At 56.5% G+C, this 24,064-nt stretch overlaps 1 protein-coding gene and 1 long non-coding RNA gene across 3 annotated transcripts in view; one reads left to right on the top strand and one right to left on the bottom strand.

Moving 5' to 3' along the window:
• Nucleotides 1–12,130: 12,130 nt before the first annotated feature.
• POU3F1 (POU class 3 homeobox 1) lies at nucleotides 12,131–15,019 on the bottom strand (the record flags this gene model as incomplete). Its single annotated transcript, XM_082686159.1, has 1 exon — nucleotides 12,131–15,019. One exon carries the CDS (start codon nucleotides 15,017–15,019, stop codon nucleotides 13,661–13,663), a length of 1,359 nt encoding a protein of 452 aa, XP_082542285.1. The 3' UTR covers nucleotides 12,131–13,660.
• A 240-nt stretch (nucleotides 15,020–15,259) lies between these two features.
• LOC309843199 overlaps nucleotides 15,260–24,064 on the top strand; it is a 65,388-nt gene continuing 56,583 nt past the window's right edge. For both annotated transcript variants that reach the window (XR_014300003.1, XR_014300004.1), the window contains exon 1: nucleotides 15,260–15,891. This is a non-coding gene — a long non-coding RNA (uncharacterized lncRNA). The remainder of the gene's footprint in view (nucleotides 15,892–24,064) is intronic.

Here is a 24,064-nt window from a genome sequence, read left to right on the forward strand (position 1 = left end):
TTTTAAGACTTTGGGATCCCTGGGCTGCTCTCCCAGACTTGCCAAGGCAGATCTGGGTGGACAGGAATAGACCAAGAGGCTGGGTGGGGGTCAGAAAAGGGATCTGGATGTCCCAGGAGACCCAGGTGAGGATCTTGGGCCTGGAGCAAACAAGGAGAAATGGGAGAGGTGAACCTCCAGCCCCTCCTGGAGCCTCACCTGCTCGCTGGCTTCTGAGGACGTTGTCCAGAGAGGGCTGCCTCCCCTGGACTGTCCTCTGCCACTGCTTCCGTCTGGGGAGTCTGAGTTTGTCTGACTCAGCGTTTCCGCTGTAAATCACATCTAATAATAACGAGAGTGAGAGCTGTGGCAGAGAGGCTGTGGGTGAAGGGGGCGCCGGTGAGAAGGGGCACACTGCCCAGGTGCACTGGGGTGTTAAGTGGGGAGGGTGGCAGGAATGGGGGCTGGGTTCTGGGAGCCACCATCAGAGGCCTTTGAGAGGAAGAAGGTGGGAGCGCCCCCCCGCCCCGTCCCCCATCCCTGCCCTGGGAGCTTGTGGAGGTCATGAGCTCATCCTGGCTGTCCCAGCCCCCCAGTGCTCTGAGTGCTGCCAGGACAAGATGAGATTTGTCCCCAGCCCACCTTGCAGAGCTGCAGCTGTTCAGCTCCCTTATCAATCTTCTCTGTGGGTTTAATCATCTCTCTGTCATCCTGCTGGGACAGCCCTCCCCTTCCTGCCCCAGCTTTCCTCCCAAGCCCCCTCCCCCAGACACACCATCTTCTCTCTCCTGGACTTCCTTTCTAGGAGACAGAGGGTGGGCCAGGGCGGCTTTACCCCAGGTTTAGTCTCGGGGGTGGGGGCCGGGGGTTCCCTGTTTTTGCAAGGAATACAGGATGGGTACAGGTGGTGCTGGCGAAGAATCTGTCCCAGCCAGGTTCCCAGTATCTTTGGTTCCATGCCAGGGCCGGGTCTGGAGGTTGGCCATGAGGGCCTTCAGCCCAGATCCAAGAGATTCTTGCGCTGGTGCGGTATCCATCCCTTCCTCCTTCGGAAGAAGGCCAGCCCCTTGGGAGCTGGGTCCACCCACGGCCAGCCATCCAGCCAGCTCTGGCTTCTTTCCCTGGGTGGGTCCTGTGGGCCCAGGCTCCATGGAGCCCTGTGGGCACAGGGGCCCGTGGGCAGGAACCACAAGCCCACAGCTTTGCGTGCATCTTGGGAAAAAGGGTGCCCAGGAGTCAATGGAGCCTGTGTTGTGGTCCAGGCTAGGAGCCAGGGCACAAGGGGCTGTGAGGCCCCTCCCAGTGCTGACGTTCAAGATGACCTTCAGGGCAACTTTTCAACCCCCTCTGCTTCACTCTCCCCTCCAGAGCATTTGGGGGAATGGGCAGGGAGGGGTGACATGGGATGGTGTATGTGCCCCTCGGAGGGAACACGGGAAAGAGGGCCCTTCCTCCCCCCTACTCTGTGGCTCCCACTCAGGCATTCTCAGTGCAAATGGAAAGCGGGCTTCTTCCCATTTCTCAGAAGGGGATGGAAAGCCCTAAAGAATTCTGGGGATCATCACCCAGGTAGGGGCTGAAGGACTCTCAAGATAGGGGCTGAAAGAACCCCCCTCAGAGGGTCCCATTGGGTGGAGACCATCAGTTCTGGAGGGGCACTGACTAGTTGGGCTGGAGGGGGCTGGTCCGGTTCAGCCCAAGGCTGGGGCCCTGTAGGACAATGGCATGTTGATGAGGACTTGGTTCTGGCCTCACATGACTTGATGGGGGTGGATGGACTGCACGTGGCTGAGCCGCCAGGGCTGACCTTTGGTCGCTGGCTAGGGAAGAGAGGAAGCCATGAAGCTCTCCTGCCCACTCAGTGCCCTGGGCACCCTGCCACCCCCGCCCGAGGCACTGCCCTCTGGGCACACACACTCTGTCTTCACCTACCTTCTTTCAGTCTCTCTCTTCCCTTTCTCTTTGCTCCATTTGTGTGTGAGTGTGTGTGTGTACTGTGTGTGAGCATGTGTGTGAGAGTGTGAGCAAGGAGGCATCCCGAGGATGAAGGACAGTGAGAGAAACACGCTTTGTGGGTTCTTTCCAATCAAGGATGAACCTAGTTTTTGCTGTGGGGACAACGCCAGTATAGGGCCAAAGTGGGCATGCGTGTGTGTCTATGCACGTGTCTTCTTGGGCAGGGTGGACACGTGTGTCCGTGGGGAGAGCAGCGCTCCTTCCCTGGGCTTACCGTGTGACCTGTGTCATCTGTGGGAGAGGGGGCGACTTCTCTGGCAAGCATCTTCTACCTCTTGTGGAGCCGTAGCGCCCTCTCTGGCACAGGGCCGTGGGCACTCTCCAAAGGAAAAAAGACTTCTTTTGGGTGGTGTAATGATCATGATCAATGAAGTTAATGAAAAAATTACTCTTCAGTGAGGAGGCAAGGTGCGTGCACCCGTGTGCACCAACACATACACGTATACAGTAAAAGCTAACCACAGACAAGGGTGTGCGCAGGGAGAGTCCTGATAGAGGCAGGGGTGCTCATATGCATACCTCTGATCCTTATGTGGGGTTATCTGTCCTCTTCCTCACTGAGATGCTCAGGCAGATGTACCAATGGAGGCTCTCCCAGGAGAGTCTTTCCCTGAGGTTTCCCGGGGATTGAGGGCCAGGACCTCTGAGCTGGGGCAAGCCACTACGAATGACTTGACCCAGCAGTTTGAAAGAGAGCCTAAGGCCTGACTTTGCCAAATAACATTATGAACATTACGCAAAGATTTTTAAATGAGCTCTCCTTTGTGGGGAGCCCCGTAAAACTTTTTTTCTTCAGGGCTAGTCTACCCTGCATCCCCTTGGTGGCCCTGGTGCTATGTGGAGGGAAGTTAAATTTCCAGACCTGGGATCAGATGGGGATGGGTGCCCAGATACTAGCACGAGGAGGCCCGTGGGTGAGAAAGGGACAGCATACGTGACCTCAGACTTATTCTCTAGGCATCTCTCAAATTAACAGCTTTGAGTGCTTTGGCTGAGGAGCATTTCTGGACATTTCCACCTCCTCTATTCCTTTTTTTGCCCCCCCTCCCAATATAGTTCTGTTAATCCCACTGGATGCTGGGGAGATCGTGCAGGAGTGGTCCTTCGCACTGAAGCAGAAAGGACAGAGCTTGGAGGCGGCTGGGACGGAGGCTGGCGCTGAGGTTGGCACGGGGCACAGCCGGGCTGAGGCTGGGGCGGAGGCTGAGGCCAGGATCTGCAGTTGAGGCCGAGTAGAGCACGGACGAAGGTGGGGTTGTTGGAGGTTGGGTTGGCAGAGCATCTCTTTCAGTCTTGACAGGATTCAGAGAAGCCTATTTTTGGAGTCCAAGGCAGATGTTCTCCCCCAGTGAAGAGAATGTTTGGTGTCTGTGCTCCCCTCGGAGGGGCGGGATAGATCCCCTCCCCCTGCTCCCCTCAGCTCAGCAGAGTCATACATCACCAAGGGGCCGGGGCTCCCTAGATGTATTGCCCTAATACGTCGCTATAGCAACCCCACTCCAATCCTGCATTATTCTAATGTGGTGCCCCTCCCCACTGTGATGTATAGCTTAGGTCTCAGAGCTGCGAGGCCCCTTCTCTGAGTCTGCTCCAAGTACCCCAGGGATGGGTTGGTTGGAGGCTGCCTTGGCTTCTTTGGGCCCTCTTGCTTCTCTTCCCTCTTTGCACGGGATCCTTTGTGAGGCTGGGTGTGCGGATGGGGTCCGGCGCATGGGCCCACCCACCCGCCTGTCCAGAGAGGGGAACCAGCAGGCCATGTGTCCTGGCCCTGGCACACGAGTGCCTGACGCACCGACCCACGCCAGCCTGCCTGGCCTGGGGACCTGAGGCCCTGGGGTTGGGGGCCAGGGCAGGACAATGGCTGCATTCCTGCTGTGAGCCACAGGCCCCCATTGTTCCTGTGGACACTGCCTACTTGAGGGCTGTGATTCTGGCTCTCACCCCATGGGGGGCGTAGGATGCTCCCTGGACCACTCCCCCGTGGGACCATAGAGGGGTGATTCATGGGGTGGCCAGGGCATAGCAAGCCCCAGCTGTGCCCAGATTCTGGGGGTGGGAGGGGGAGGCGACTAAGGGTTGTTTGTGCCCGCAGCGGGGGGGTGGGGGGTGGTGGGCGGTGGCGGATATTGAATAGTCAGAGGACTCTGGGCTGTGGACACCCACCACATCATCTCCCACCCTTCCTCATGTGTGGGCCACTCAGAGAGGCCCCATTGTCAGAGGGGCGGGCCCACCCAGGCTAGAAGGGAAACAGTGATTGAGAGGGTCTACCTCAGAGCTGAGAGGACCACCAATCACATTACACTGGTGGGGAAATTGAGGTCTGGAGAATCGCGGGGACTACTTAAATTCACACAGCTAGGTGGTGACAGGCCTGGGACCAGAACATTTCTCCATATGTCCCTGGTGCTGAGATGCTGCTGCCATTTCTGGTAGAAAAACTGAGACTCAGTTGTGCTCTTTGGCCTTAGCAGAAGTTATGTTCATAAGTGCCTTCCTGTCCTCTACTTCCTTTGAAATCTCTCTAGTTCAGATCAGCGCTTTGTATCCCTAGAGTGAGAAATCAGAGCCTAAGGCCTCCTAGGGCCATACAGAAGCCATACTGACTGTATTTTCTATGGGGCCCTGAAGAAATGAATGGAGCGTGGAGGTTCTTGGTGCTTTGATACCCAAGATGCATAGATGTAACAATAGCCTTATTGTTTCCTCCCAAATAATGGTCTTACTTGGGCCCTCACATGCTACACTACATGACTGAGAGGTAGGGAGGAGAAGAAGCAAATCCAGGAGTGTTTTAAGGACAGGGGTCGGGCGCCTGGGTGGCTCAGTGGGTTAAGCCGCTGCCTTCGGCTCAGGTCATGATCTCAGGCTCCTGGGATCGAGTCCCACATCGGGCTCTCTGCTCGGCAGGGAGCCTGCTTCCCTCTCTTTCTCTCTCTGCCTGCCTCTCCATCTACTTGTGATTTCTCTCTGTCAAATAAATAAATAAAATCTTAAAAAAAAAAAAAAAAAAAAAGGACAGGGGTCTTGGTCTGATTTATCTCTGTGTTCTCAGTGCTCAACATAGGGCCTGATTGTTAAACTGGATGATTGAATGAGTGGATGGATGGTTGGGTAGATGAATGGATGGTTGGTTGAAGGTGGTTGAGGGTTTCATGGGTGAATGGATGAGTGATGGGTGGATTGATGAATGGATGAGCTAGTGGATGGACGTAGGATGGCTAGCTGGCTGGCTGGCTGGCTAGATGGAAAGATAAATGAGGGAATGCCCACTTCACATATTGAACTCCAGGGATGACCCAACTTGGGTTATATGGAAGATGGACAATGGAGTGAGGCCTGGACTCAGGTACCTGGACGCTATCTTTGATGTAAGGATGCCCTGTAGCATAGTTTGGTGGTCAGCCTCTCAGTAGGGTGGCATCTGAAGGAATCTATAGTCAGACTTAGTCTCATAGCAGGTGGCTCCCCAGGGTCAAGGGGACCCTTAATCCCGAGTTGAGTCTTCTGTGCTCGGATCGGAGGAGGAGGTAAGAGCCCATTAGTGGAAGGGTCCTGGGTAGGGGAGAAAGAAGGATAAAGTTCTGGAAGGGGCAATGAGTGGGGTCTTGAGGGCACTGGGGCTGAGTGGTTTTGCCCCCTTGGGATCAAGCCCTGAGCAGGGAGCTCCAAGACAAACTTGTATTCATTCTTCATGACCCAGCTTAATTGATGGTACCATCTATGAGGGTTTCTCTGACCATGTGGGAGCTATCTCCCCAGATCCTACACAGAACCTTAGAAGGAGCTCAGTACACATTCTTGGGGACATGGGGTTACCATGAAGAGGCAGAAGTAAGGGATAAGTTGGGAGACTGCACCTGCTACTAATTTTCTGGGTCATTTTCGGCAAGTCCCTCAATGTCTTTGGGTCTCTATTTCCTCATCTGTGGAGTGGGGATGGAGACCTTGTACTTGTCTTCCCAGAGCGGTTTTGAGAAATAAGGGCAATAATTCTAGGGGCGGGGGAATCACTAGGCATCATTTTTTCCACACTGATTCAGCCCAGCATTAATATAATAATATATATTGTACATATGAAATTAATTTTATAGCTGACATTTAATGTGTACTTACAACATGCCAGGCACTCTTTGAAGTGTTTATGTATATTTCTCAGCAGTCCTTCCAGGCAGGTACTATCATTTTCTTTTGATAGATGGGGAAACTGAGGTATGGAGAGCATAAGCAGCTTGCCTGAGGTCCCACAGTACAGGCAGCAGGTGGTGTAGCCAGAATGAAAGCAGCAGACACCAGGGCCCACCTTCTTTGCCTCTATATGTGATTGCTCAGTATGCAGCTCTCCGAATGGACGCATCGGGAGGGCTTCCTGACCTCTTGGGTGATCCGAGGCAAGGCATCCAACTGCCCTGGGCCTCATGGGATGGCAAGGTGGTGGAGAACAGGAGCAGATTCTAGTCCATTAGCTCCCACACGCTTCATCCCCAAGCTTCTCTCTCTGGTCCAGTCTTGAGTTCTGGAAGCTCCTCTGCTTTGGGTACATGCCCCCAAGCACTGGCTGCTGCTCTTTGCCCCAGCCGGGAATGTAAATAGAACCGAGGTGTCAGATAAAGTAGGTTTTATTGCAGCTTTGATTGTTAACTAGTCATGCTGCCTTGAATAGGTCACTAAAACTCTTTGGGTCCCAGTTTGCTCATCTGCAAAATAAGAGTAAGTAATGCGAAATAATGAAAGTAAGTACGAAGTAAGTGCTGGATAAGTATTGTGTCAGAAAGCGTTGGGCAGGGTGGGGGCCATGGTCAACGTTCATTACATTTTGGTTGTCTTTCCCGTTCACTTGTTTCTGTACAAGGCCCTGCATGGGCCCCATGCAGCTTTCATTCATCACCTACTGATGCCAAGCACTTTCTGTGCGTCACCCCACTTAATTCTCAAAATAGCTCTATGATGTAGGAATTGTCCTTGTCAAGGTATCACGGAACGAAGGCACAGAAAGGGTAAGTAGCTGGCCTGAAGTCACACAGCTGCAAAGAGGAAGAGCCAGGATTTGTACCCGATCTGTCTGGTGCTACAGATCCTGTGCTTCGCCCTTCTGCTGTCTGCTTGCCATTAGATGTAAGATGCAGAGCTTCCCTGGGCACTTTAATGACAATGGGAGAAGGCAGGTGACTCACAACGGTTGGAGGAGGTCTTCCTGGAGAGCCAGGTCTGCCCACAAGCTCCCTGGGGTCAACTCTAGCAGCTTCCACATAGAGGAAACACCCTCCCGTCAGGGTGGCCAGTCCCAGGGAAAGGCCAAACACCGTGACAATTTCCCATCCAAAACAGGGAGAGCAGTAGCTGCGCAGGGTCTGGGTCTGCTCCTGTTCAGAGCTGAATAATCTGGAGCCTTTGAAGAAGGATTTCTGAAAAGCCATCAGGAGTGAATCATTGACTTAGGGAGGCGATGAATCAACGGGGAGTTCATAAAACGGCAAATGAATCGGGTGTGAGAACGACGGAGCCACCGCTATTCCCCAGAACCCTCCGGGGACAGAGAGCCGAGAGAAAAGAAATAAAAATAACACGGGGCCTCACGCCTGCTACAAACCCCAGTCAGCCCCTCCTTCCACAGGGAAAAACAGAGGGGACAGAGGGTCGAGCCCCACCGGTGGGTGACGTGGGGCCAGAGGGGTGCTCCCAGGGCACTCTGGGCTCCCTGGGTCCAGGCTGTGGGTGCAATTAGCAAATGTCTTTCCCCCTTCTTTTCAGGAGCCCTCACAAGAAAGAACACTGATTTTGACGAACACCCAAAATAATGTGAGATCAGGCACCATGCATTATGCATGAGGTCTGATTTAACATGAACATTATTTCTTGTGTACGAGACCATATGCCTCCGTGCTGTCTGTGCAGCCTAATAATACCCAGACCCACCCTGGTCAGGCTCAGCTAAAGACATGTCCACTGGCTGTGTGCTTGGGGGGCGTGGAAGCAGAGCCCTCCTGGTACTTAGCTCATCTGAAGGGAGCCCATTCAGATGCCCTGGAGGTGGGTGGGAGGTGGGTCGTGTCCCTGGAGAAACACCAGGGAGCTGTGGGGTGGGTGCGACTGTGAGAGTAGTACGTGTGCGTGTGCGTGTGTGTGTGTGAGTGACATCAGGTGCCTAGGACCAGGGGATGGTTCATTGCGTGGTGATGTGGGGACATGTGCATTGCTGAGGTTTTGCTGCACAAGAGGGACGACGGCAGGAAAGGATAGATCTAATTGCTGTGTGTGTTTGTATATATACACGCATATGTACGTGTGGGGGTGTGTGTTTAAAAAATAAGATCACACATACATACAAACACACAGCCTAACTTTAATTATCTGAAGGGAGCAGGAGAGATCTGGGAGGAGCCGGGGACAATGATGGGCAGGGATTGGAAAGCAGTTTGTGGGGTAAGTGCTTTCAAATTCTGAGAGAAAGGGCCCTGGTCCAATGCTGCAAAGCATGGTTATGTGTGTTCAATCGAATGTTTACAAGTGCCAGGTAGCTCTGGAGAGCTCGGTGCCGGAGACCACAGGGTTGGTCCCAGGGAAGCATTACGGTGGTACGGGTGTGACCGCGAGTGTGTGAGCGGGCAAGCTCGCAAGGGCGGGCTCGGGGTTTCAGTTGGCTGAGGGGAGGAGGGCTGAGGATGGGTGTGAGTGGGAGAGAGACAGGAGGCAGTGTGATGGCGAATTCCTGAGAATGGCTGGGGGAATGGGTGGGGTGATGGGCGAAGGAAGGGTGTGGGCAAGCCTGTGTGTGTGTGTGTGTGTGTGTGACTCAGGCTTGCTTTCTTGGAGGTGACAGTTGCCTCTGCTCTACCTGGCACCCGACCCCCCATAGAGTAGCCAACTTAAAGCAGAACTTTGGGAGGATCCTTAGCTGTGAGCTTGGCCCTGGTGACTGTGGCCATGTCCCAGCTCAGGGACCAATAGAGGGCAGTCCTCCCACATGGAGCCCTGGAAGGGCCGGCCAAACAGTAGCTCCAGGGACAAGACTGTCGGCTCCTCTGGCTTCAGTAACTAAGTTGGAGGCCCTGGATGACTCCTGTTCGCTAAGCTTAGGGGAGCAGCTGGGCCAGATAACCAGCCTACTGCCCTCACTCCTACCCTTGCTCAGATGGGTCTTGTATTTGGAGCTTTCTGGAGCCCAAGCCCTGCTGGGAAAAGCCTGAACCTGGGTCATCACTGGGATCTTGACCCTCCCATGCAGGCCCAGAGGAGACTGGATTCCAAACAGCTCTGGGGAGTAGGTACCGGTGGTTGGGAGTCAGCGAGTCCTGTGGGTGCCCAGTCGGGTCCTGGAGTCAAGGGGTGATTGCACAGGACCTGAGCTATGCCACATAGAAGCCAGCACAACCTCCTGGGGCAGGAGGTGGGGGGGGGGGAGAATACAGACGTCCTTGGGGTTTAGGGCCAGGCACCTTCTGCGTTTGCCTTGGGGAGCACAGGTGACCACAGTGGCCACCTTCCTTCTTCCCGTTTTAGCCACCCCCACCCCCCACACTAGCAGTGTTCTCCCAGCTCCAAGCATTCGCGGCGTAGTGTGGTCTTCCTTTCTGGATCTCTGGGAGTGGCTTGGATTTGCAGGCACAGTGGTTCACACACCAACACACTGAGGTTCCTATGGGGAGAGAGATGCTCTCTTAATGAACACAATCTGTGGCCACATGATCATAGACAATACTTTTCTTCAAGAGAGAAGAGAAGAGACATGGGCTCAGAGGACGCTCTGTGCTCGGGAACGCTTGGGTTTCCTTGTATGCTGAGGCCAGGGCTGTCTGCCTCCCTTGAAGGAGGGTGAGTCGGAGGCTCTCGGGAGCGGTGGCTCCGCATCCATGCGGGATGGCGAGACCTTTCCTAAACCGTACCCATACTCGAGCCAGGGAGGGAAGATGACGCCAGGGCCAAATCTCTGTCTCCCTCTGGTTTCTCCTTCCACAGTCAAATGTGCTGCGGGTCCTATAGTCACCCCAGGCTGGAGACTGGGGAAAGGAGCCCTGGGGAGTTCTCTGACCAAGGGCTTGGTCCTTGGGTAGCTGTCCTAGGCTGCTGTCTCATTAAGTAAAAATCTTCACAGCGTGGAAGCTTTTCTTCCATCCTCGTTTCCACTTTTTTTTTCTTCCCATTTTTTTGTTCTCCTCAGCTGCCGCTGGTTCTTGGGAGGCCACATTGTTTTGCTGTTTTTTGAGTTGACTTGCTTAAATAATAAATCCACCCTCTTGTACGGGATTAAGCAGACAATTAGGAAATCAATCAGTCAATTGGTGTCAGCTGCAGACAGAGGCCAGTGAAAGGCCCCTGTATTCCCTGTCGCCTTCCCGACCTCCAAACCTGCTGAGGCTCAGGGCGGAGCAGGCAGCAGGGAGCCCTGAGATTCTGAGATTCGCTTGCTTCCATTTCAGGGCCCCGAGGTTGGGACAAATCCAGGAATGGAGAAATAAGGAGACAGTGTGGGGGAGTGCGGGACTGATTTGAAGTTCTGTACTTAGTGGAGCAGGAAATGGAGGCCATGCCATCACCTGGCCGTGACATCCCCGGCCCCATCTGTAAGCCTGAGGATGCTCACTGGCCCGCCAGGGTGGGTGATGGCTGGGACACGGGTGCCAATCACAGGGCTCAGAGCCCACTAGCCTGGACAGAAGGAGGGAGGAAAAAGAAAGCAGCGGTGAGTAGAGCCTTGGAAAATCTTGGCGGCCGTTGTACTTGCAGAGACAGTTCCTCCTGAGACTGAGGGTCAGAGCCCAGAAAGTCACTGGGAACTCTCAGCCTGGTGCCATCATCCCAGAGCCTCGGTTTGGTTGGGGACCACCAAGCTGGCGGCCGGGGGAACACCTGTCTGGGTGCCTGGATGCGTCGGCTGGAGCCAAGGCCTCTTCCAGCCCTGGGCTTGGGCTGCTTCCCTGGAAGCAGGGGGACACACACACACACACACACACACACACACACTCATTAAGGACACAACTTTCTCCTCCCACCCCCATCAAGCAGTTGTGCTGCTTCAGGCTTTGTGTCCATGAAAAGTGAAAGAAACCTCATGAGGTTTCTTCTGAGAAGGGAAAGGAACTGCGTCTAGTGAGGAGGCAAGAAGAGCTAATTCATTCGTCTCTTTAAAAGTTGTTTTAAAGGAAAAAGAGGATCTTGATGGGGACACAGGTAAATCTTGGGTTTTGGCCCTGGAACCCTGATCCACCTCCACACATCAGGATTCTGGGGAGGGGGGAGACGTTGCTGCTGAAAGCTTGAGGGGGGAGATGTCTGAGACTATGTCTCCCCCCTGACCCCCAGGTCAGGGCTGCACAACCGCCGAATCTTCCTTTTGGCATACCCATCACTCCCTGAGTGTTGGGGCTGGGGGGTTCCTTGGGTATCCCTCCCTGGAGAGATGGGAGGGCTTTGTGGGGGCACAGTTGTCTGTGTTCTCATTCCTCCACAGAGGGAAGTTGGGCCAGACCGCTTGTTCGCAGAGGAAGGGGACCGGCTTTTGCCTAAGCAAGCAGGCAGGACTCCCTTCCCAGGCCCACTTACATCCTGCAGGGCCGATGTGGAAGCTGTTAGGACTCCCCGTGGATCCAGATTAGGTTTGGGCATCGTGTGTTTGTGGGTGGAGAGCCAGCTGGGGCAGACTGGCGTGGCCTGACCCCGCTTCCAACAGCCCCCTGACTTGGAAGGGTAGAGCTGGCCTGGACTCCACACGTGGAGCACAAAGTGAAACTGAAGCCAGGGCCTGATGTCTTGGGGGCGGCGGGGCACTCAGAGGTGCCAGGCTGCTGGTCCAGGTGAGGCAGTCTTCTTCCTTGGCTGAGAAGCAGTCGAGTTGTACCTGAGGAATGGCTGTTTGTCCCAGATTCAGTGTGGTGTCTACAGTGTCGGAGGCCCTGGTTTGGTCTCAGGATAGTCTGTTTACAGGAGGGGACACGAGGCAGCTTCATCTCCCCTACGCTCACTCGTTGCCCAAGTAGCAGGCAGTCCTCATAGGGGCCTGAAAGAAGGTCTGCATGGTCACCTTTGTCCCAGATAGTGTGGCCAGAACTTCAGGGGAGGTTAGCCAGGGTATCCCAACACTTCACCCGCACACCGACCCAACCCTGGCAGTAAAAAGGACAGGACACAGCCCTGGGGTACATGTTTATGTGAGTAATAAAATATTTACTATAACATAAATATAAAGGGAACTTCCCAGTCTACATTATTATTATTATTTTTTGCAATAAAGATACAAAGAATGCACCAAAACATTGTTCTGAAAAATAAGAAAAATAAAATAACAAAATTTAAATCCAAACGGTAACAAACAGAACAAGAAATGGAGAAGGGGGAAGCTCCAAACACATCCAGAAAATAAATAGAGATGGGTCAGAAATCTGGAAATCATATTAAAATATTTTTTTTTTTTCGGATTATTCAGTGTACAAAATCCTTTCGGATGGGGATGGAGGGCAGCCCGGAAAAACCAAAAAATAAAAACCAAGCACAAAATGTGTGTACATATCTCACATATTTACATGGTTCCCACCTCACCCCAAACTTGGGGAATTTTTCTCCTGGCCGCCCCAGCATCCCGCATCCCAGGTGGGGCCAGAAAGGGAGCAGGAGGAAGCTGCAAGGAATCAGGCAGAAGGTTCTAAGGGGAACGGCTTATTTCTACAGCTGGTCAAAAAATATCTCCAACTTTTTCAAGTTTCGTTTGTCGGTGGCCAGGAGGGCAGGGCCCCGCGGGGAGCGGGGGCCCTGCTGTGCAGCGGTCAGTCTGCAGCCGGGCAGGAGCCTCTTCCCGTGGGCTATGTGTGGGAGCGCAGACCCCTCCCGCGTGGCCGGGAACCGAATCGCAGCTCGGATAAAACGAAACGAAAAATGAACACTCGAATTTTTTTTTTTTTTGTTAGTTTTTTTTTTTGTTGTTTTTGTTTTGCTTTTTGGGGGGTAGGGCAGGGGAAGATAAGGGAAAAAAAATAAATTAGGCTAGATTAAAGCTTTGGCTATTTCCTGCTTTTATACACAGACGCGGCTCTCGCGGCCTCCCCTCCGGGGCCCCGATAAATACAGTATACAGCGATTTAAATTAAGGGCGCGGGCGGAGTTAGAAGGACCCCAGGAGCCGGGAGGCTCCATGAATAAATAAAAACCGTAAAAAACCAAGCCCGGAGGAAGGGTAAGGGGATGGGGCGCATCCTTGTGGGAGAGAAGAGGCGTGGAGCGAATTAAGTGACAGTCCCCCACCCTCGACCCGCAGGCTTGGGAGTCCGCGCCGGGGAAAGGGATAGGGAACCCTCCTCTCTTCGTCCTCTCTCCCGGGGATCCCTAACCCCGTACCGCGTTACCTGTCGCTGTGGGGAGGCCGCTGCCGGGATCCGGCCCCGAACAGCCCGGGGTGGGGCAGGGGCGGGGGTCGTCGAGGGGATGGGGGCAGGGAGCAGGCGGCGGGCAGGATGCCCGGGGTGAGTTGGCGCGTTCCGGATCTTCGCTCCTCTCTCCCGGGGCTCGGGCGACTCAGCCTATCGGCTGTCTTCGCCGCTCGCCAGAGAGGGTCGTCCGGGTGTTTGGTTTTGTTCGAAAGTTTCTGGGCTTTTTGTAAAATCCAAAGCAACCGAACAAAAAGAGTTCAGGCCGCGCGGCGCCTCGCTGCGCGCCGGCGGGGGCCCGGCCCGCGGGGTCACTGCACCGAGCCGGGCAGTGTGTGGTGATGGTGGTGGTGCAGCGCGGCCGGCGGGGGCGGCGGGGGCGCCGAGGGCGGCGATGCACCGCCCCCGCCCGGCCCCAGCTCGCCCGGTGCGTAAACGTCGTCCATGGGCGGGTGGCCGGCGCCGGCCGCCGGGGTCATGCGCTTCTCCTTCTGCCGCCGGTTGCAGAACCAGACGCGCACTACCTCCTTCTCCAGCTGCAGGCTGTCGGCCAGGCCGGTGATCTCGTGCGCCGAGGGCTTGGGACACTTGAGAAAGTGGCTCTCGAGCGCGCCTTTCACCCCCACCTCGATGGACGTGCGCTTCTTTCGCTTGCGGCCCTGCGCCGCGATCTTGTCCAGGTTGGTGGGGCTGCCGCTGGACGAGTCGGTCTCCTCCAGCCACTTGTTGAGCAGCGGCTTGAGCTTGCACATGTTCTTGAAACTCAGCTGCAGGGCCTCGAAGCGGCAGATGGTGGTCTGCGAGAACACGTTACCGTACAGTGTTCCCAGCGCCAGCCCCACGTCGGCCTGTGTGAAGCCCAGCTTGATGCGCCGCTGCTTGAACTGCTTGGCGAACTGCTCCAGGTCGTCCGAGCTGGGCGCGTCCTCGTCCGAGTGCTCGCCCACCGACGAGCCACCGCCGCCCGCGCCCGGGTGCAGGTGCGCCGCCGCCGCGTGCAGGCCGCCCGCGTGTGCATGTCCGTGTGCGTGTCCGTGGGCGCCCAGGTGCGGCGGAGGCGACGGCTCCAGCTGCGCCTCGTGGCCGTCCTCGTGCAGCGCGTGGTGCAGGCCGGGTCCCGCACCGCCGCCGCCTGCCGCCAGCATCCCGGCCAGGCCGCCGCCGCCGCCCCCCGGGTAGGCCGCCTGCGCGTACAGCCCGAGCGGCTGGGGCTGGTGGCCCCCGCCGGCCCCTGGGGACGGCGACATGGCCGGGCCCAAGTGGTGCGCCGTGCCGCCCTGCGCCCATGCAGCGCCCGCGTGGGCCGCCCCCTGGTGCACCAGGCGCGCGTGGAAACCTCCTCCTCCGCCGCCGCCGTCGTCGGCTCGGCCGGTGCCGCCACCGCCCGCCTTGCCGTGTTCCAGGTGCGGGCCCCCGGCCCAGTCGCCGCCGCCGCCTCCTCCCGTGGGTAGCCACTGGGGGTGCGCTAGGCCCACGGGGTGGCCCGCGCCCGCGCCCAGCCACTCGTGGTGCATCAGCTTCTGCACTTCGCGGTACGCGGCCCCCGCGTGCAGCCGCTCGGCGGCCGCCGCCGCCGCCGCTGCCGCCGCGGCGTCCGGGTGCATAAGCGGTCCCGTGCCCCCGGCTCCGCCACCGGGGCCCCGCGGCAGGTACTGCGCGGTGGTGGCCATGCCGCCCCGCGCCCTGCGCCGCGCCGCCGCCGCCGCTCCTCTCCGTCTGCGGGCCCCGCCGCCGCGCTCCGCCGGCTTAAAGCCCCGACCCGCTCGGCGCTCCGGAGCCCCACCCCACCCGCCGCCCATTGGCTGCCCGCGGAGCCGCCTCCCGCCCCCCGGCCACGGCCCCCGCCCCCCGCGTCCGCCCGCCGCCCGGCCCGGCCGCCCAGAGCTCGCCATTGGGCCTCGCTCCCGGGGTCCCGCGCGCCCGCCGTGCTGATTGGCCGCTGGGGCTTCATTCACGGCCCCCCTACCGTCCGCGTACATACTCACGCCCCGGGGGCGCGGCCGCCACGTGGGGAGTGGCGCGGGGGTGGCACTGGGACCGCACCCCCTCTCGTCCTGGCTGCGTGGGCCCCGCTTACCCCCGGAGCAGGAGACTCGGAGCCCGGCAGGTCCCACACTCCACGCGAACTGAATTCCCGCCCGTCTCCTGCCCGGGCAGCCGCAGGGATTGCGGGCTCCGGGAGGCGCTAGGGCTCCGAGAAGCAGCGGAGCCCCGCTCTCCTCCCTCCGCAGTGCCGCTGCCGGCGGGCCGGGATTCCCGCGGGTCTCGGCGGCGGCGAGCGGGAGGCGGCGCGGGTCCCGGCTCGGTTCCGGCGCCGTTGCTCCCCTCGGCCTCCTCGCCTCCCGCGCTTCCAGCCTGCACGGAGCTCTCCTCTGCCCGCCTCCCGGGCCCGTCCCGTTTTCCCTCTTCTCCTTCTAGACCTAGCGTCGCAACTCCGCCAACGTACGGCGGCCCCGAGAGCGCGTCCGGCGCGGGCCGAGTCCGACCAGCTCTGGCTTTCCGCCTCGTGCAGGTTCCCCTTCCTCCCGGCTACGCGGACCAGGTGAGAACTGCGTGGGCGGCTGGGGGTACGCACCGCAGCAATGCTGCGATGCTGCGGGGAGACGCGAGCTCCCGTAACCAGGCCGCGTTCCGGGCTTTCCGAGTGAGAGGACCTCGAGGTGGAGACCTAGGCTTGGGGAAAACGCCGCCGATGGGGGTGGTGGACATACTCGCCCCTGGGTATCTGTCCCACGCGGCTGCCGCCTTCTCGCTCCTTCCCTCTGCGTGACCGACTCACTGGCCGAGGTCATGACCGGGTCGTGCCCGGACGCGAAACTTGCTCCAGGTGAGGAGTGGCGTGGACTTGGGGAAGGGCGGCTGGCATTTCAGAAATCCTGCATGCAGGCCAGGAGCTGTCCAGCCTCGCTGGAGCTCTGAGCTGGAGTTTAACGGACTTGGTTGGGGCCTGCTGAAAAGGGAACTGAGATGGAGGAAGCCTTGCTAGGAAGGCGGAGTGTGCAATTCCGGGATCTTCTCATCTCCCCAGCAGTGAGAGGGCTCCTTGAAAGAGCCTCAGTGGACTTGGACCTCAACGCAGCCACTCCGTGCCTCTAAGCCCTACACGGGGCTGGAGGCCGAGTGTAATGAGTTGTAGCCTCCACTTTCCTGCACTGAGGCTTCCACCTGACAGCCTACTCTTTTTCCCCCTCTGGTCTTACCTCCAGTGGAGCCCTAGATTCCAGAGCCCTGGGGTCCCAGATCATAGAACTGAGCTGGGGGCCCAGCTAGACCCTACTGGGCAAGTTAGGACTGTAAATAGAGCCTCAGTGAATGAATAAAGGTAATGGGGGCTTAGACAACAGTTGCAGTGGGAATGGTCCTCAGGGTGGCTGGGGCAGAGTCCATGGTGACAGGGGTCGTACTGGGTACAGACTGCTCCTCTAGACCCTCAGTGTCTGAACCCAGCTAGGGATGCTTGGCTTTCCTGGACTCTGGCCCACGACATGGTCACCTTGAGTCACCTTTCTTTCATAAGACCATAAAGCACTTGCCTTCCTGACCCCTCCTCAAGCCCAGGAGTTAGGGCCAAGGTGGGAGTTCTGTATTGAAAGCGCCTCTCACGCCAGCCCTAACCCAACCAGCATGACCCCGAAGCTTGGGCTTCCAACCTGGACCTGCTTCTATCTTTCTGGGCAAGAATAGCTCTGGTCCAGTGTCTGAGGCTCTGGGTTTTCCTCCCTGTAAATGGGGACTAACTGTACTGTAGGCTGTACTGTGGGTAGTCTGAGAAAATGGGGGTGAAAAGCTCTCAGAAAAGGCTTTTACTCTGGTTGTTTCTATTGTGCAAGGCCAGTGAATGGGCATGTTACTTCCCCCTTTCTAAGCAAATCTCAGTTTCTTTCTTTCTCTCTCTCTCTCTTTTTTTTTTTTTAGATTTTATTTATTTATTTGACAGAGGGAGAGAGAGAGGAGAGAGAGAGAGAGATCACAGGTAGGCAGAGAGGCAGGCAGAGAGAGGAGGAATCAGGCTCCTTGCTGAGCAGAGAGCCCGATGCGGGGCTCGATCCCAGGACCTTGGGATCATGACCTGAGCCAAAGGCAAAGGGTTTAACCCACTGAGCCACCCAGGCACCCCGCAAATCTCCGTTTCTTTATCTGTAGAGTGCGGTTGTGGAGGTTTGGCCTGCCTGACCTCTCAGGCTCTTGTAGCTGTCTGATTCTGTGAATCTCTCAGTTCCTGTTAGAGGAAGGGAAGTGTCTGGACAGCAGTCAGGTGTATGATGTTCAGCCTTTGAACTGCCACTGAGACTTGAAGAACAGTGACCCATGGGCACGATGGTTTAGCGAGTGCTTCTGCATTTATTCACATTTTATCTGCACCTCTCAGCCCTGTAAGAAGGGCCCTGAGATTATTATTCCTGGGGTGGAGATGAAGAAACTGGGCTTGTTGGGGCGCCTGGGTGGCTCAGTGGGTTAAGCCTCTGCCTTTGGCTTGGGTCATGAGCCCCGCATTGGGCTCTCTGCTCAGCAGGGAGCCTGCTTCCTTCCCCCCCCCCCCCCCCCGCCCCCGCCTGCCTCTCTGCTTACTTGCCTACTTGTGATCTCTGTCAAGTAAATAAACAACAAAAAAAAAAAATTTAAGAAACTGGGCTTCTCTGAGGCTGCAGGTCCCACTCTTCATCACGCCTGCTCCCACTGCTATGGGATGGGGGCGGGCACCAGTGGAGGCACTGGCTTTGGCGGTCGCAGTAGAGAGAAACCACAGCCCCATCCCTGGTAGTTCTGTGGGGACAGACCAGGGTCATCTGGGGCTTCTGAAGCCGGGTTCTCAGGTGTGTACTGAATTGAGGGGTGTCTGCAGCAAAGCCTGGCTCCTAGGTGACCAGTTTGTCAGGCAGCAAGACTCCTTCCCAGTTCCCCCTACCCCCATCCCCCAGCACATCTGTGACTTTGGCCGGTCTGCTTCACTGGTTTTAGCTTCAGTTTTGTCATCTTAAAATAAGACAGCAATCCCTGCTTCTCAGGACGATGCCCAAGCTCCAGTGTTAGCACCCTCGGGGCTGGCTGTGTGGACTAGGGAAGGATAACATTCCTTTCTGCGTTTTGGAAGTTTTAGACCCTCTATAATGCATGGATTTAGTCTGGAGTTAACAGTTTCTTGTATTTGAGAGTTGGGCTCCCCCCAGAGGTCTTGATATCCAACTTGCTTCTGCTTCTGGAGGTTTGGGTAGGACCCCAGGGGCTCTGACATACCCATTGGCAGAGATGCGCACAGTTCAACAGCCCCTCTCTAGGGGAACCCCCCCTTCCCCAGAGAGCCGATGGGGAGAAATTGGGGCATTGCAGTCGGACTACCACCTGACCCATGTAGATGCTGAACGGTTTAGGCATGCAGATGGCCATGCATTCACACACACAACACACAGATATAGACATGCAATTTAGCCTAGGGACAAACACCCAGATTCACAGTAGGGACACATGGAGTCATCCCATTAGGATGGAATTCAGAGTCAACACAAACCAACACACAACGATAAATACAGACATGCATCCCAAAGGAAACGTGCCCAGAACGTGCACACGGGCTGCAGGAGGCTCGAGTAGGCATTGCTTCAGTGACACAGAAATATCGGAGACCTGCTGGCCCAGGGGTCACAAGCATGGAAGCTCTCACCTGGCAGGCCAGTTCCCACACACAGGTACACCCTGGTACCCGCAAATGTGAACACACAGACACACTCACACTGTCTCCCCCAGTGCTCAGATACAAAGAGGCCAACCCTGTGCGTCATGGAGACACACAGATGTATCTCCCCGCCCCCCACCATGGAACTAATATATCCCGCACAAGGGGTCAGAAGGCAGAGGGGGGCCCGTGCCCAGCTCAGAGTTTGGCCCTTGCCTTATGGCAGCAGTGCTGGTCCCACGGAAGCAGGGAAGCCCTTTCTTTTCATATATATATATATATATTTCTTTCTTTTTTTCCTTTTTTTTTTCCTTCTTCACTTTCCTTGTCTGCGGAGGGCAGCTCCCAGCCAGGCTGCCGCCAGTCTCAGAAGCTTGTGGCCCTCCCTCCCCAGCGGGACCCCTGCTCAGCCCACCCCCAGCCCTGGAGCTGCCTGGGCTTTCCCAGAGCCCGGCGGCCTCCTCCGGGCTCTGGAGTGTGACCGAGCGCCTGCTCATTTGACACAGGTCACCGAGCCTCCAGCAGATGGGGCCCTCCCTGTGGGGGGTCGCACTGCCGGGAGGGGCAGGCGGCAGGGGAGGCTCTGCAGGGGTGAACTCCAGCCCCACGTGTTCTCTCTGCAAAGGCCTGAGTCACAGACACTAACTCTGTGATCTACATTCACGCTCCTGCTTGAGAGATTCAGATGCGGCCTCTAGAAGACAAGCACACTCCCCACCAGCGCCTGTGCTCCGTAATATTCCAGACACATGCCCCAGATGGGCGAACCAACGCAATGGCACACTGAGCAAGGTCTGGGAGGGAGGCAGAGGGGGCAGCTGGGTCTGGCTGCTTCCCCCCTTGGCCTCTGAGTCCCTGTGCTGCGTCTTGTCAGTCCGATCAGTGGGCACTTGGAGTTCGGGAAACGCTGAGAGCGGTTGCATCTGGAGATCCAAGGCCTTTCACTGCTTGGGGGGAAGACAAGCTCCAGGACCCTCCCCCTGGATTCCTTACTGTAAGTCATGAATGCCAAGAAAAGCTAAGGAGAGGCAGATCTGGGCCCACGGGGAGGGCTCTTGGGGGAGCAGGTGTCTTAGGATACCCTCCTGTGTGCATGGGCTTTGAGCTTTTGGGAGTAGGGGACAGACCCAGCTGGTAGTGGGGAGAAGAGGACGTGGCTGGCACTCACAGCTGCTTCTTTTCCCTTCTGCCAGTCTTCTCTTTATGCCCTGGATCCTGCATTTTCAGAGCGTCAAGGGTCCTGGGTTCCATCTTGGCTCAAACTCAGGCCTGCTGGATGACGTTGGACCGGTCTAAGCCTCAGTGTCCTCATCTGTAAACTGGTCAGGGTGGTCCCTGGTGGGTTGCTTGTGAAGGCGAGATGAGATCATCACCCCGATGGGAATTTGGGACGTGGGGCCTGGGTTTTTTCCCGGGCTGCTTGGGGTGAGTAAGAGCCTGTGTGAGCAGGAGTGGAACCTGCCTGCTTCTCCAACCCGTTCTTGCTCAGCGGCGTCGGGAGTGCCTATGCCCACACCCTGCTCTTCCTGGGCTGGATCGTGTTTTTGACTGAAAGAGTCTGGGAGGGTCCTAGGGTCACAGGTGCCCCCCCACCCCAGGGCTGTACTGGGGTCACTGTGTCCATCCGCTTCCTCTGTGCCAGATTCACAATGCCTGCCATCATCCAGAAAGCTCTCCCACATGGGGTAGGATCACTGTTGCCGAGCTGTCAAGCCCTCACCTCTTCCCCTCTGTACTCAACCCCTCCAGGTGTCCTACCTGCGCCTTCCGTCCTGCCGTCCTGCCTGTGATGGCAAGATGGTGAAGAGGAGGGGAGGGGTAGAAGGGGCTCTGCTGCCTGTGGCAGAGGAGGAAGAAGCAGCCTCCTCAGTTTAATCTAAGATTCCCTATTTCTCCGTCTGGGTTAAGGGAGAGAGGGATGGAAGGTGAAATATCTCTTAGGGACGAACCTTTCCTTGCTGCTTCCGTGTCCCGCCGCCCCCACCTCCCCCAAGCCCCTAAGCCATGTGGGTGGGGGTGGGGTCCTCCCAGTGCATCAGTAGAATATTCAAATTAGGGGTGGTCAATTGCTCTTAAAATTTACTTTCATTTTTAGCAGAATGGCAGCGTCTGAGCTGGTGTTAATGCCCACAATCCGGTTATGCAGAACACGCTCTCTGCAAATCGGTAAATCATTAGCGGGGATTAATCACTCTGAAAGGCTGGGGCTGGGTTTGAGTTTCTTCCTTTCTTTATAAATTTTTTTTAAACACACTTTTTCATTGGGGTGGCTGCAAAATTCACCACCGCCGGGTGGAGTGAGATCAGTGAATGGTCATTGAAGTCCTTGTCACCTTCATCAGAAGAGTGAGGTGACCTCCTGGACCCCATGTTGACTCTGTGCCCTGACTGAAGGTGGGGAGTGGGCAGCTTGGGCGGGGTGCAGAGGAGGAAGGGGGTTCCCTTGTGTTTGTGTGTGGTACAGCGTTTACAGTCATGGGTGGGGGGCTTGGTGTGTTTGTGTGTGTGGTGGCTCAATGTTGGTGGGCTTTTGTGAATTCGTGTGTTTGTATTTAATGGATTTCCCTAAAGTATTGGTGTGCTTGTGTTAAGGTCCCTGTGCTTGGTTGGTGTTAATGTGTGTGCATTAGCATTTGTAATTGTGTCAGGAGTTTCTGTTTGAGAGTGGTTTTTAAAGATCACCCCTGACCCTTCTCAGCTTCCAGGTAGCTCTGGAGAGCAGGAGGAAGGTCCCAACTTCACCTGCTGGGGGTTGGCTCAAGGTTAATTTACATGTTCATGAACCACTTGGTCCCCAGCTTTGCTTGGAGTGACTGAGTCTGAAGGGAGTCCCCAGCCCCCCTGCCCCCAGACCCCCCTTCCAGGACAGATGGGGTGTTTAGGCTCTCACTGAAACACCTCTTCCCCTCCCACCTCTAGTGGTTGCCTGCCCAACCCATAGACCAGGAACATCCAGCACTCCATGGTTCCTGAACACCAACTTCTGCACAGCTGAAGTGTGCACCACGATAGCTCCTGACAGGAGCTGTGTGGTCATGAGGAGAAAGGTCTCCAGGGTGCCCCTGTAAAGGCTCTTGGAGACGGAGGGTCATTCTTCTAGCTTTGCTGGTGAATGGACCTGTCCCTCATTTTCTGTCCACCCTGGGCCAGCCTCCTGGTCCCCTCTCCCTAGCCTCATGCTGCCCAGCTCTGGAGAAGGAAGTCATTACCCTCAAATGAGCAAGTAATGATCTTCTTAGGGTGTTGGGCAGAGATAGGAGTACGGGGATGAGGTCACAGGACCTTTTCCCTCCAGCCAGGCTCAGAGTGTGGGTTAGAGGTAAGACTTAGTGGGCCTGGTCCTCGCATCCACCCGCTCCTTCCTTTAGTCCCCCAACCCCCTCCAGGGGACTGTAGTCCCCCCCCCCCCAGCCTGTAGTCAGCTCAGGGAGCCTGGGCACGCTTGCCGAGGCTCGCACAGATACCCTGGACTCCTGCGCGTGTGCCCCACTCATCGCCCTGCTCTATGTGCCTTCCTCCCCTCTGCGTAGTGGACTTGCCTGGAGTCTGAGGGAGGGACATGAGGGTTCCTTGGCTGTTACAAGTTGGGGCCTCCGGAGAGAGTTGGTCGGGCTCGGTGCTGGCTGTCCTCCGCTTTCTTGAGGGTAGCAGGTGGAGGGTGGAAGTGGCCAAGGAGGATTTAGGAATTATATTTTCCCAGGGACCTCTTAGCATCTTTATGTATGTCTGGTGGCAGGCATCTGTCTGAGCTTAGGGTAGCATCTGCCTGGGCTAGAGACAACATCTGTTTGAGGCTGGGACACCTGGCTGAGCCCAGCACATTATCTGGCCCCGGGACAGCTTCTGTCTGGGCCCAGGACATGTGTCTGAACCTGGCACAGCATCTGCCCGGGCCTGGCGCAACATCTTCCTGGCCTGGGGGCAATGTCTGTTTGAGCCCTGGACATCTGTCTGACTTGGGGATGTCTGCCGAGCCCGGAACAATACCTGTCTGAGCCCGGGGCTGGACTTGTCATCGCAGATAAAATCACCCTCCGTCTCAACTTTGGTCTGTGGCTGAGAAAAGAGCGTACATCAGACTCATGGCCCTCCTCTCCTTTCGACCAGGTGAGGACCCTTTGGTAGAGTGCCTCGGTTTACCTCTATTTGTAGGCCCATTGGCCTGTTGGCTCTGGGTACCTCAAGGGAGAGCCAAAGCCTACACCCTTGTGGCTTCAGGAGAGTGAGGTTGAAAGAATGTGTGAGGGGAGTGAGTAAGTCATAAAATCTGGCGACTGGCTGAGGACGTCTAGTATGAGTCTCCGTTCCTCCAGGCCTTGTGTTGAATCAAGTCAGAGTCCTCCCCCAAGACACAACTTGGACATGTCGCTTGCCTCCCAGGAAGCCTCCATTGCTCTTTACTGTGAATAACCCCAGGGGTCCTGCCTCTGCCTACCCTCTGAATGCAGCAGCACGGAGTTTCTGTTCCCACAAAAACACAGGGTCTTGAGGGCGTCCTAGTTTTGCACGCGCAGTTCCCTCTCTGTGGAATGCCCCCTCACCCCATTCTTCAAGTTCAAGTTCAAGGGTCCCATGCTCTGGGAAGTCTTCTTGCTCTAATTCTACAGGAAATCATGATCTTGGCCTTGCTCCCACACCGTATTGCACAGACCACCTCGGTGGGAGCATTTCTGGGCCTGCACTGTGTCATTCCTTTCTGTGCATCTGTCTCTCCTATGGGCTCGGGAGCTCCTGGGGGCAGCTGGCTCTGTTTCATCTGTCTCTTCGGCACCCAGCCCAGTTTCTGGTTTGTAGTGGTACCAGTTAAGAATGTGGCTGAATGAGCACGTGGTTGTTCCACTGTGATCTCATTTCCTTCTCTTTGTAAATTGGGGGGAGGGGGACTTGGAAATGGCAGATACGGGCTTTTATTGTCAGGAGGAAGTAGAGGCTAGCCTTCAGTTTTAGAAGAAGTGGGCTTCAGAGAAGAGGGTGTATCTTCTTATTCGTCCCTGTGAGCCGACTCAAGCTACAGGGTGCTGGATACTAGGCCCAGGGCACCCGG

Source organism: Mustela nivalis (assembly GCF_964662115.1).
Source record: "Mustela nivalis genome assembly, chromosome: 10".
NCBI classification, from domain to species: domain Eukaryota; kingdom Metazoa; phylum Chordata; class Mammalia; order Carnivora; family Mustelidae; genus Mustela; species Mustela nivalis.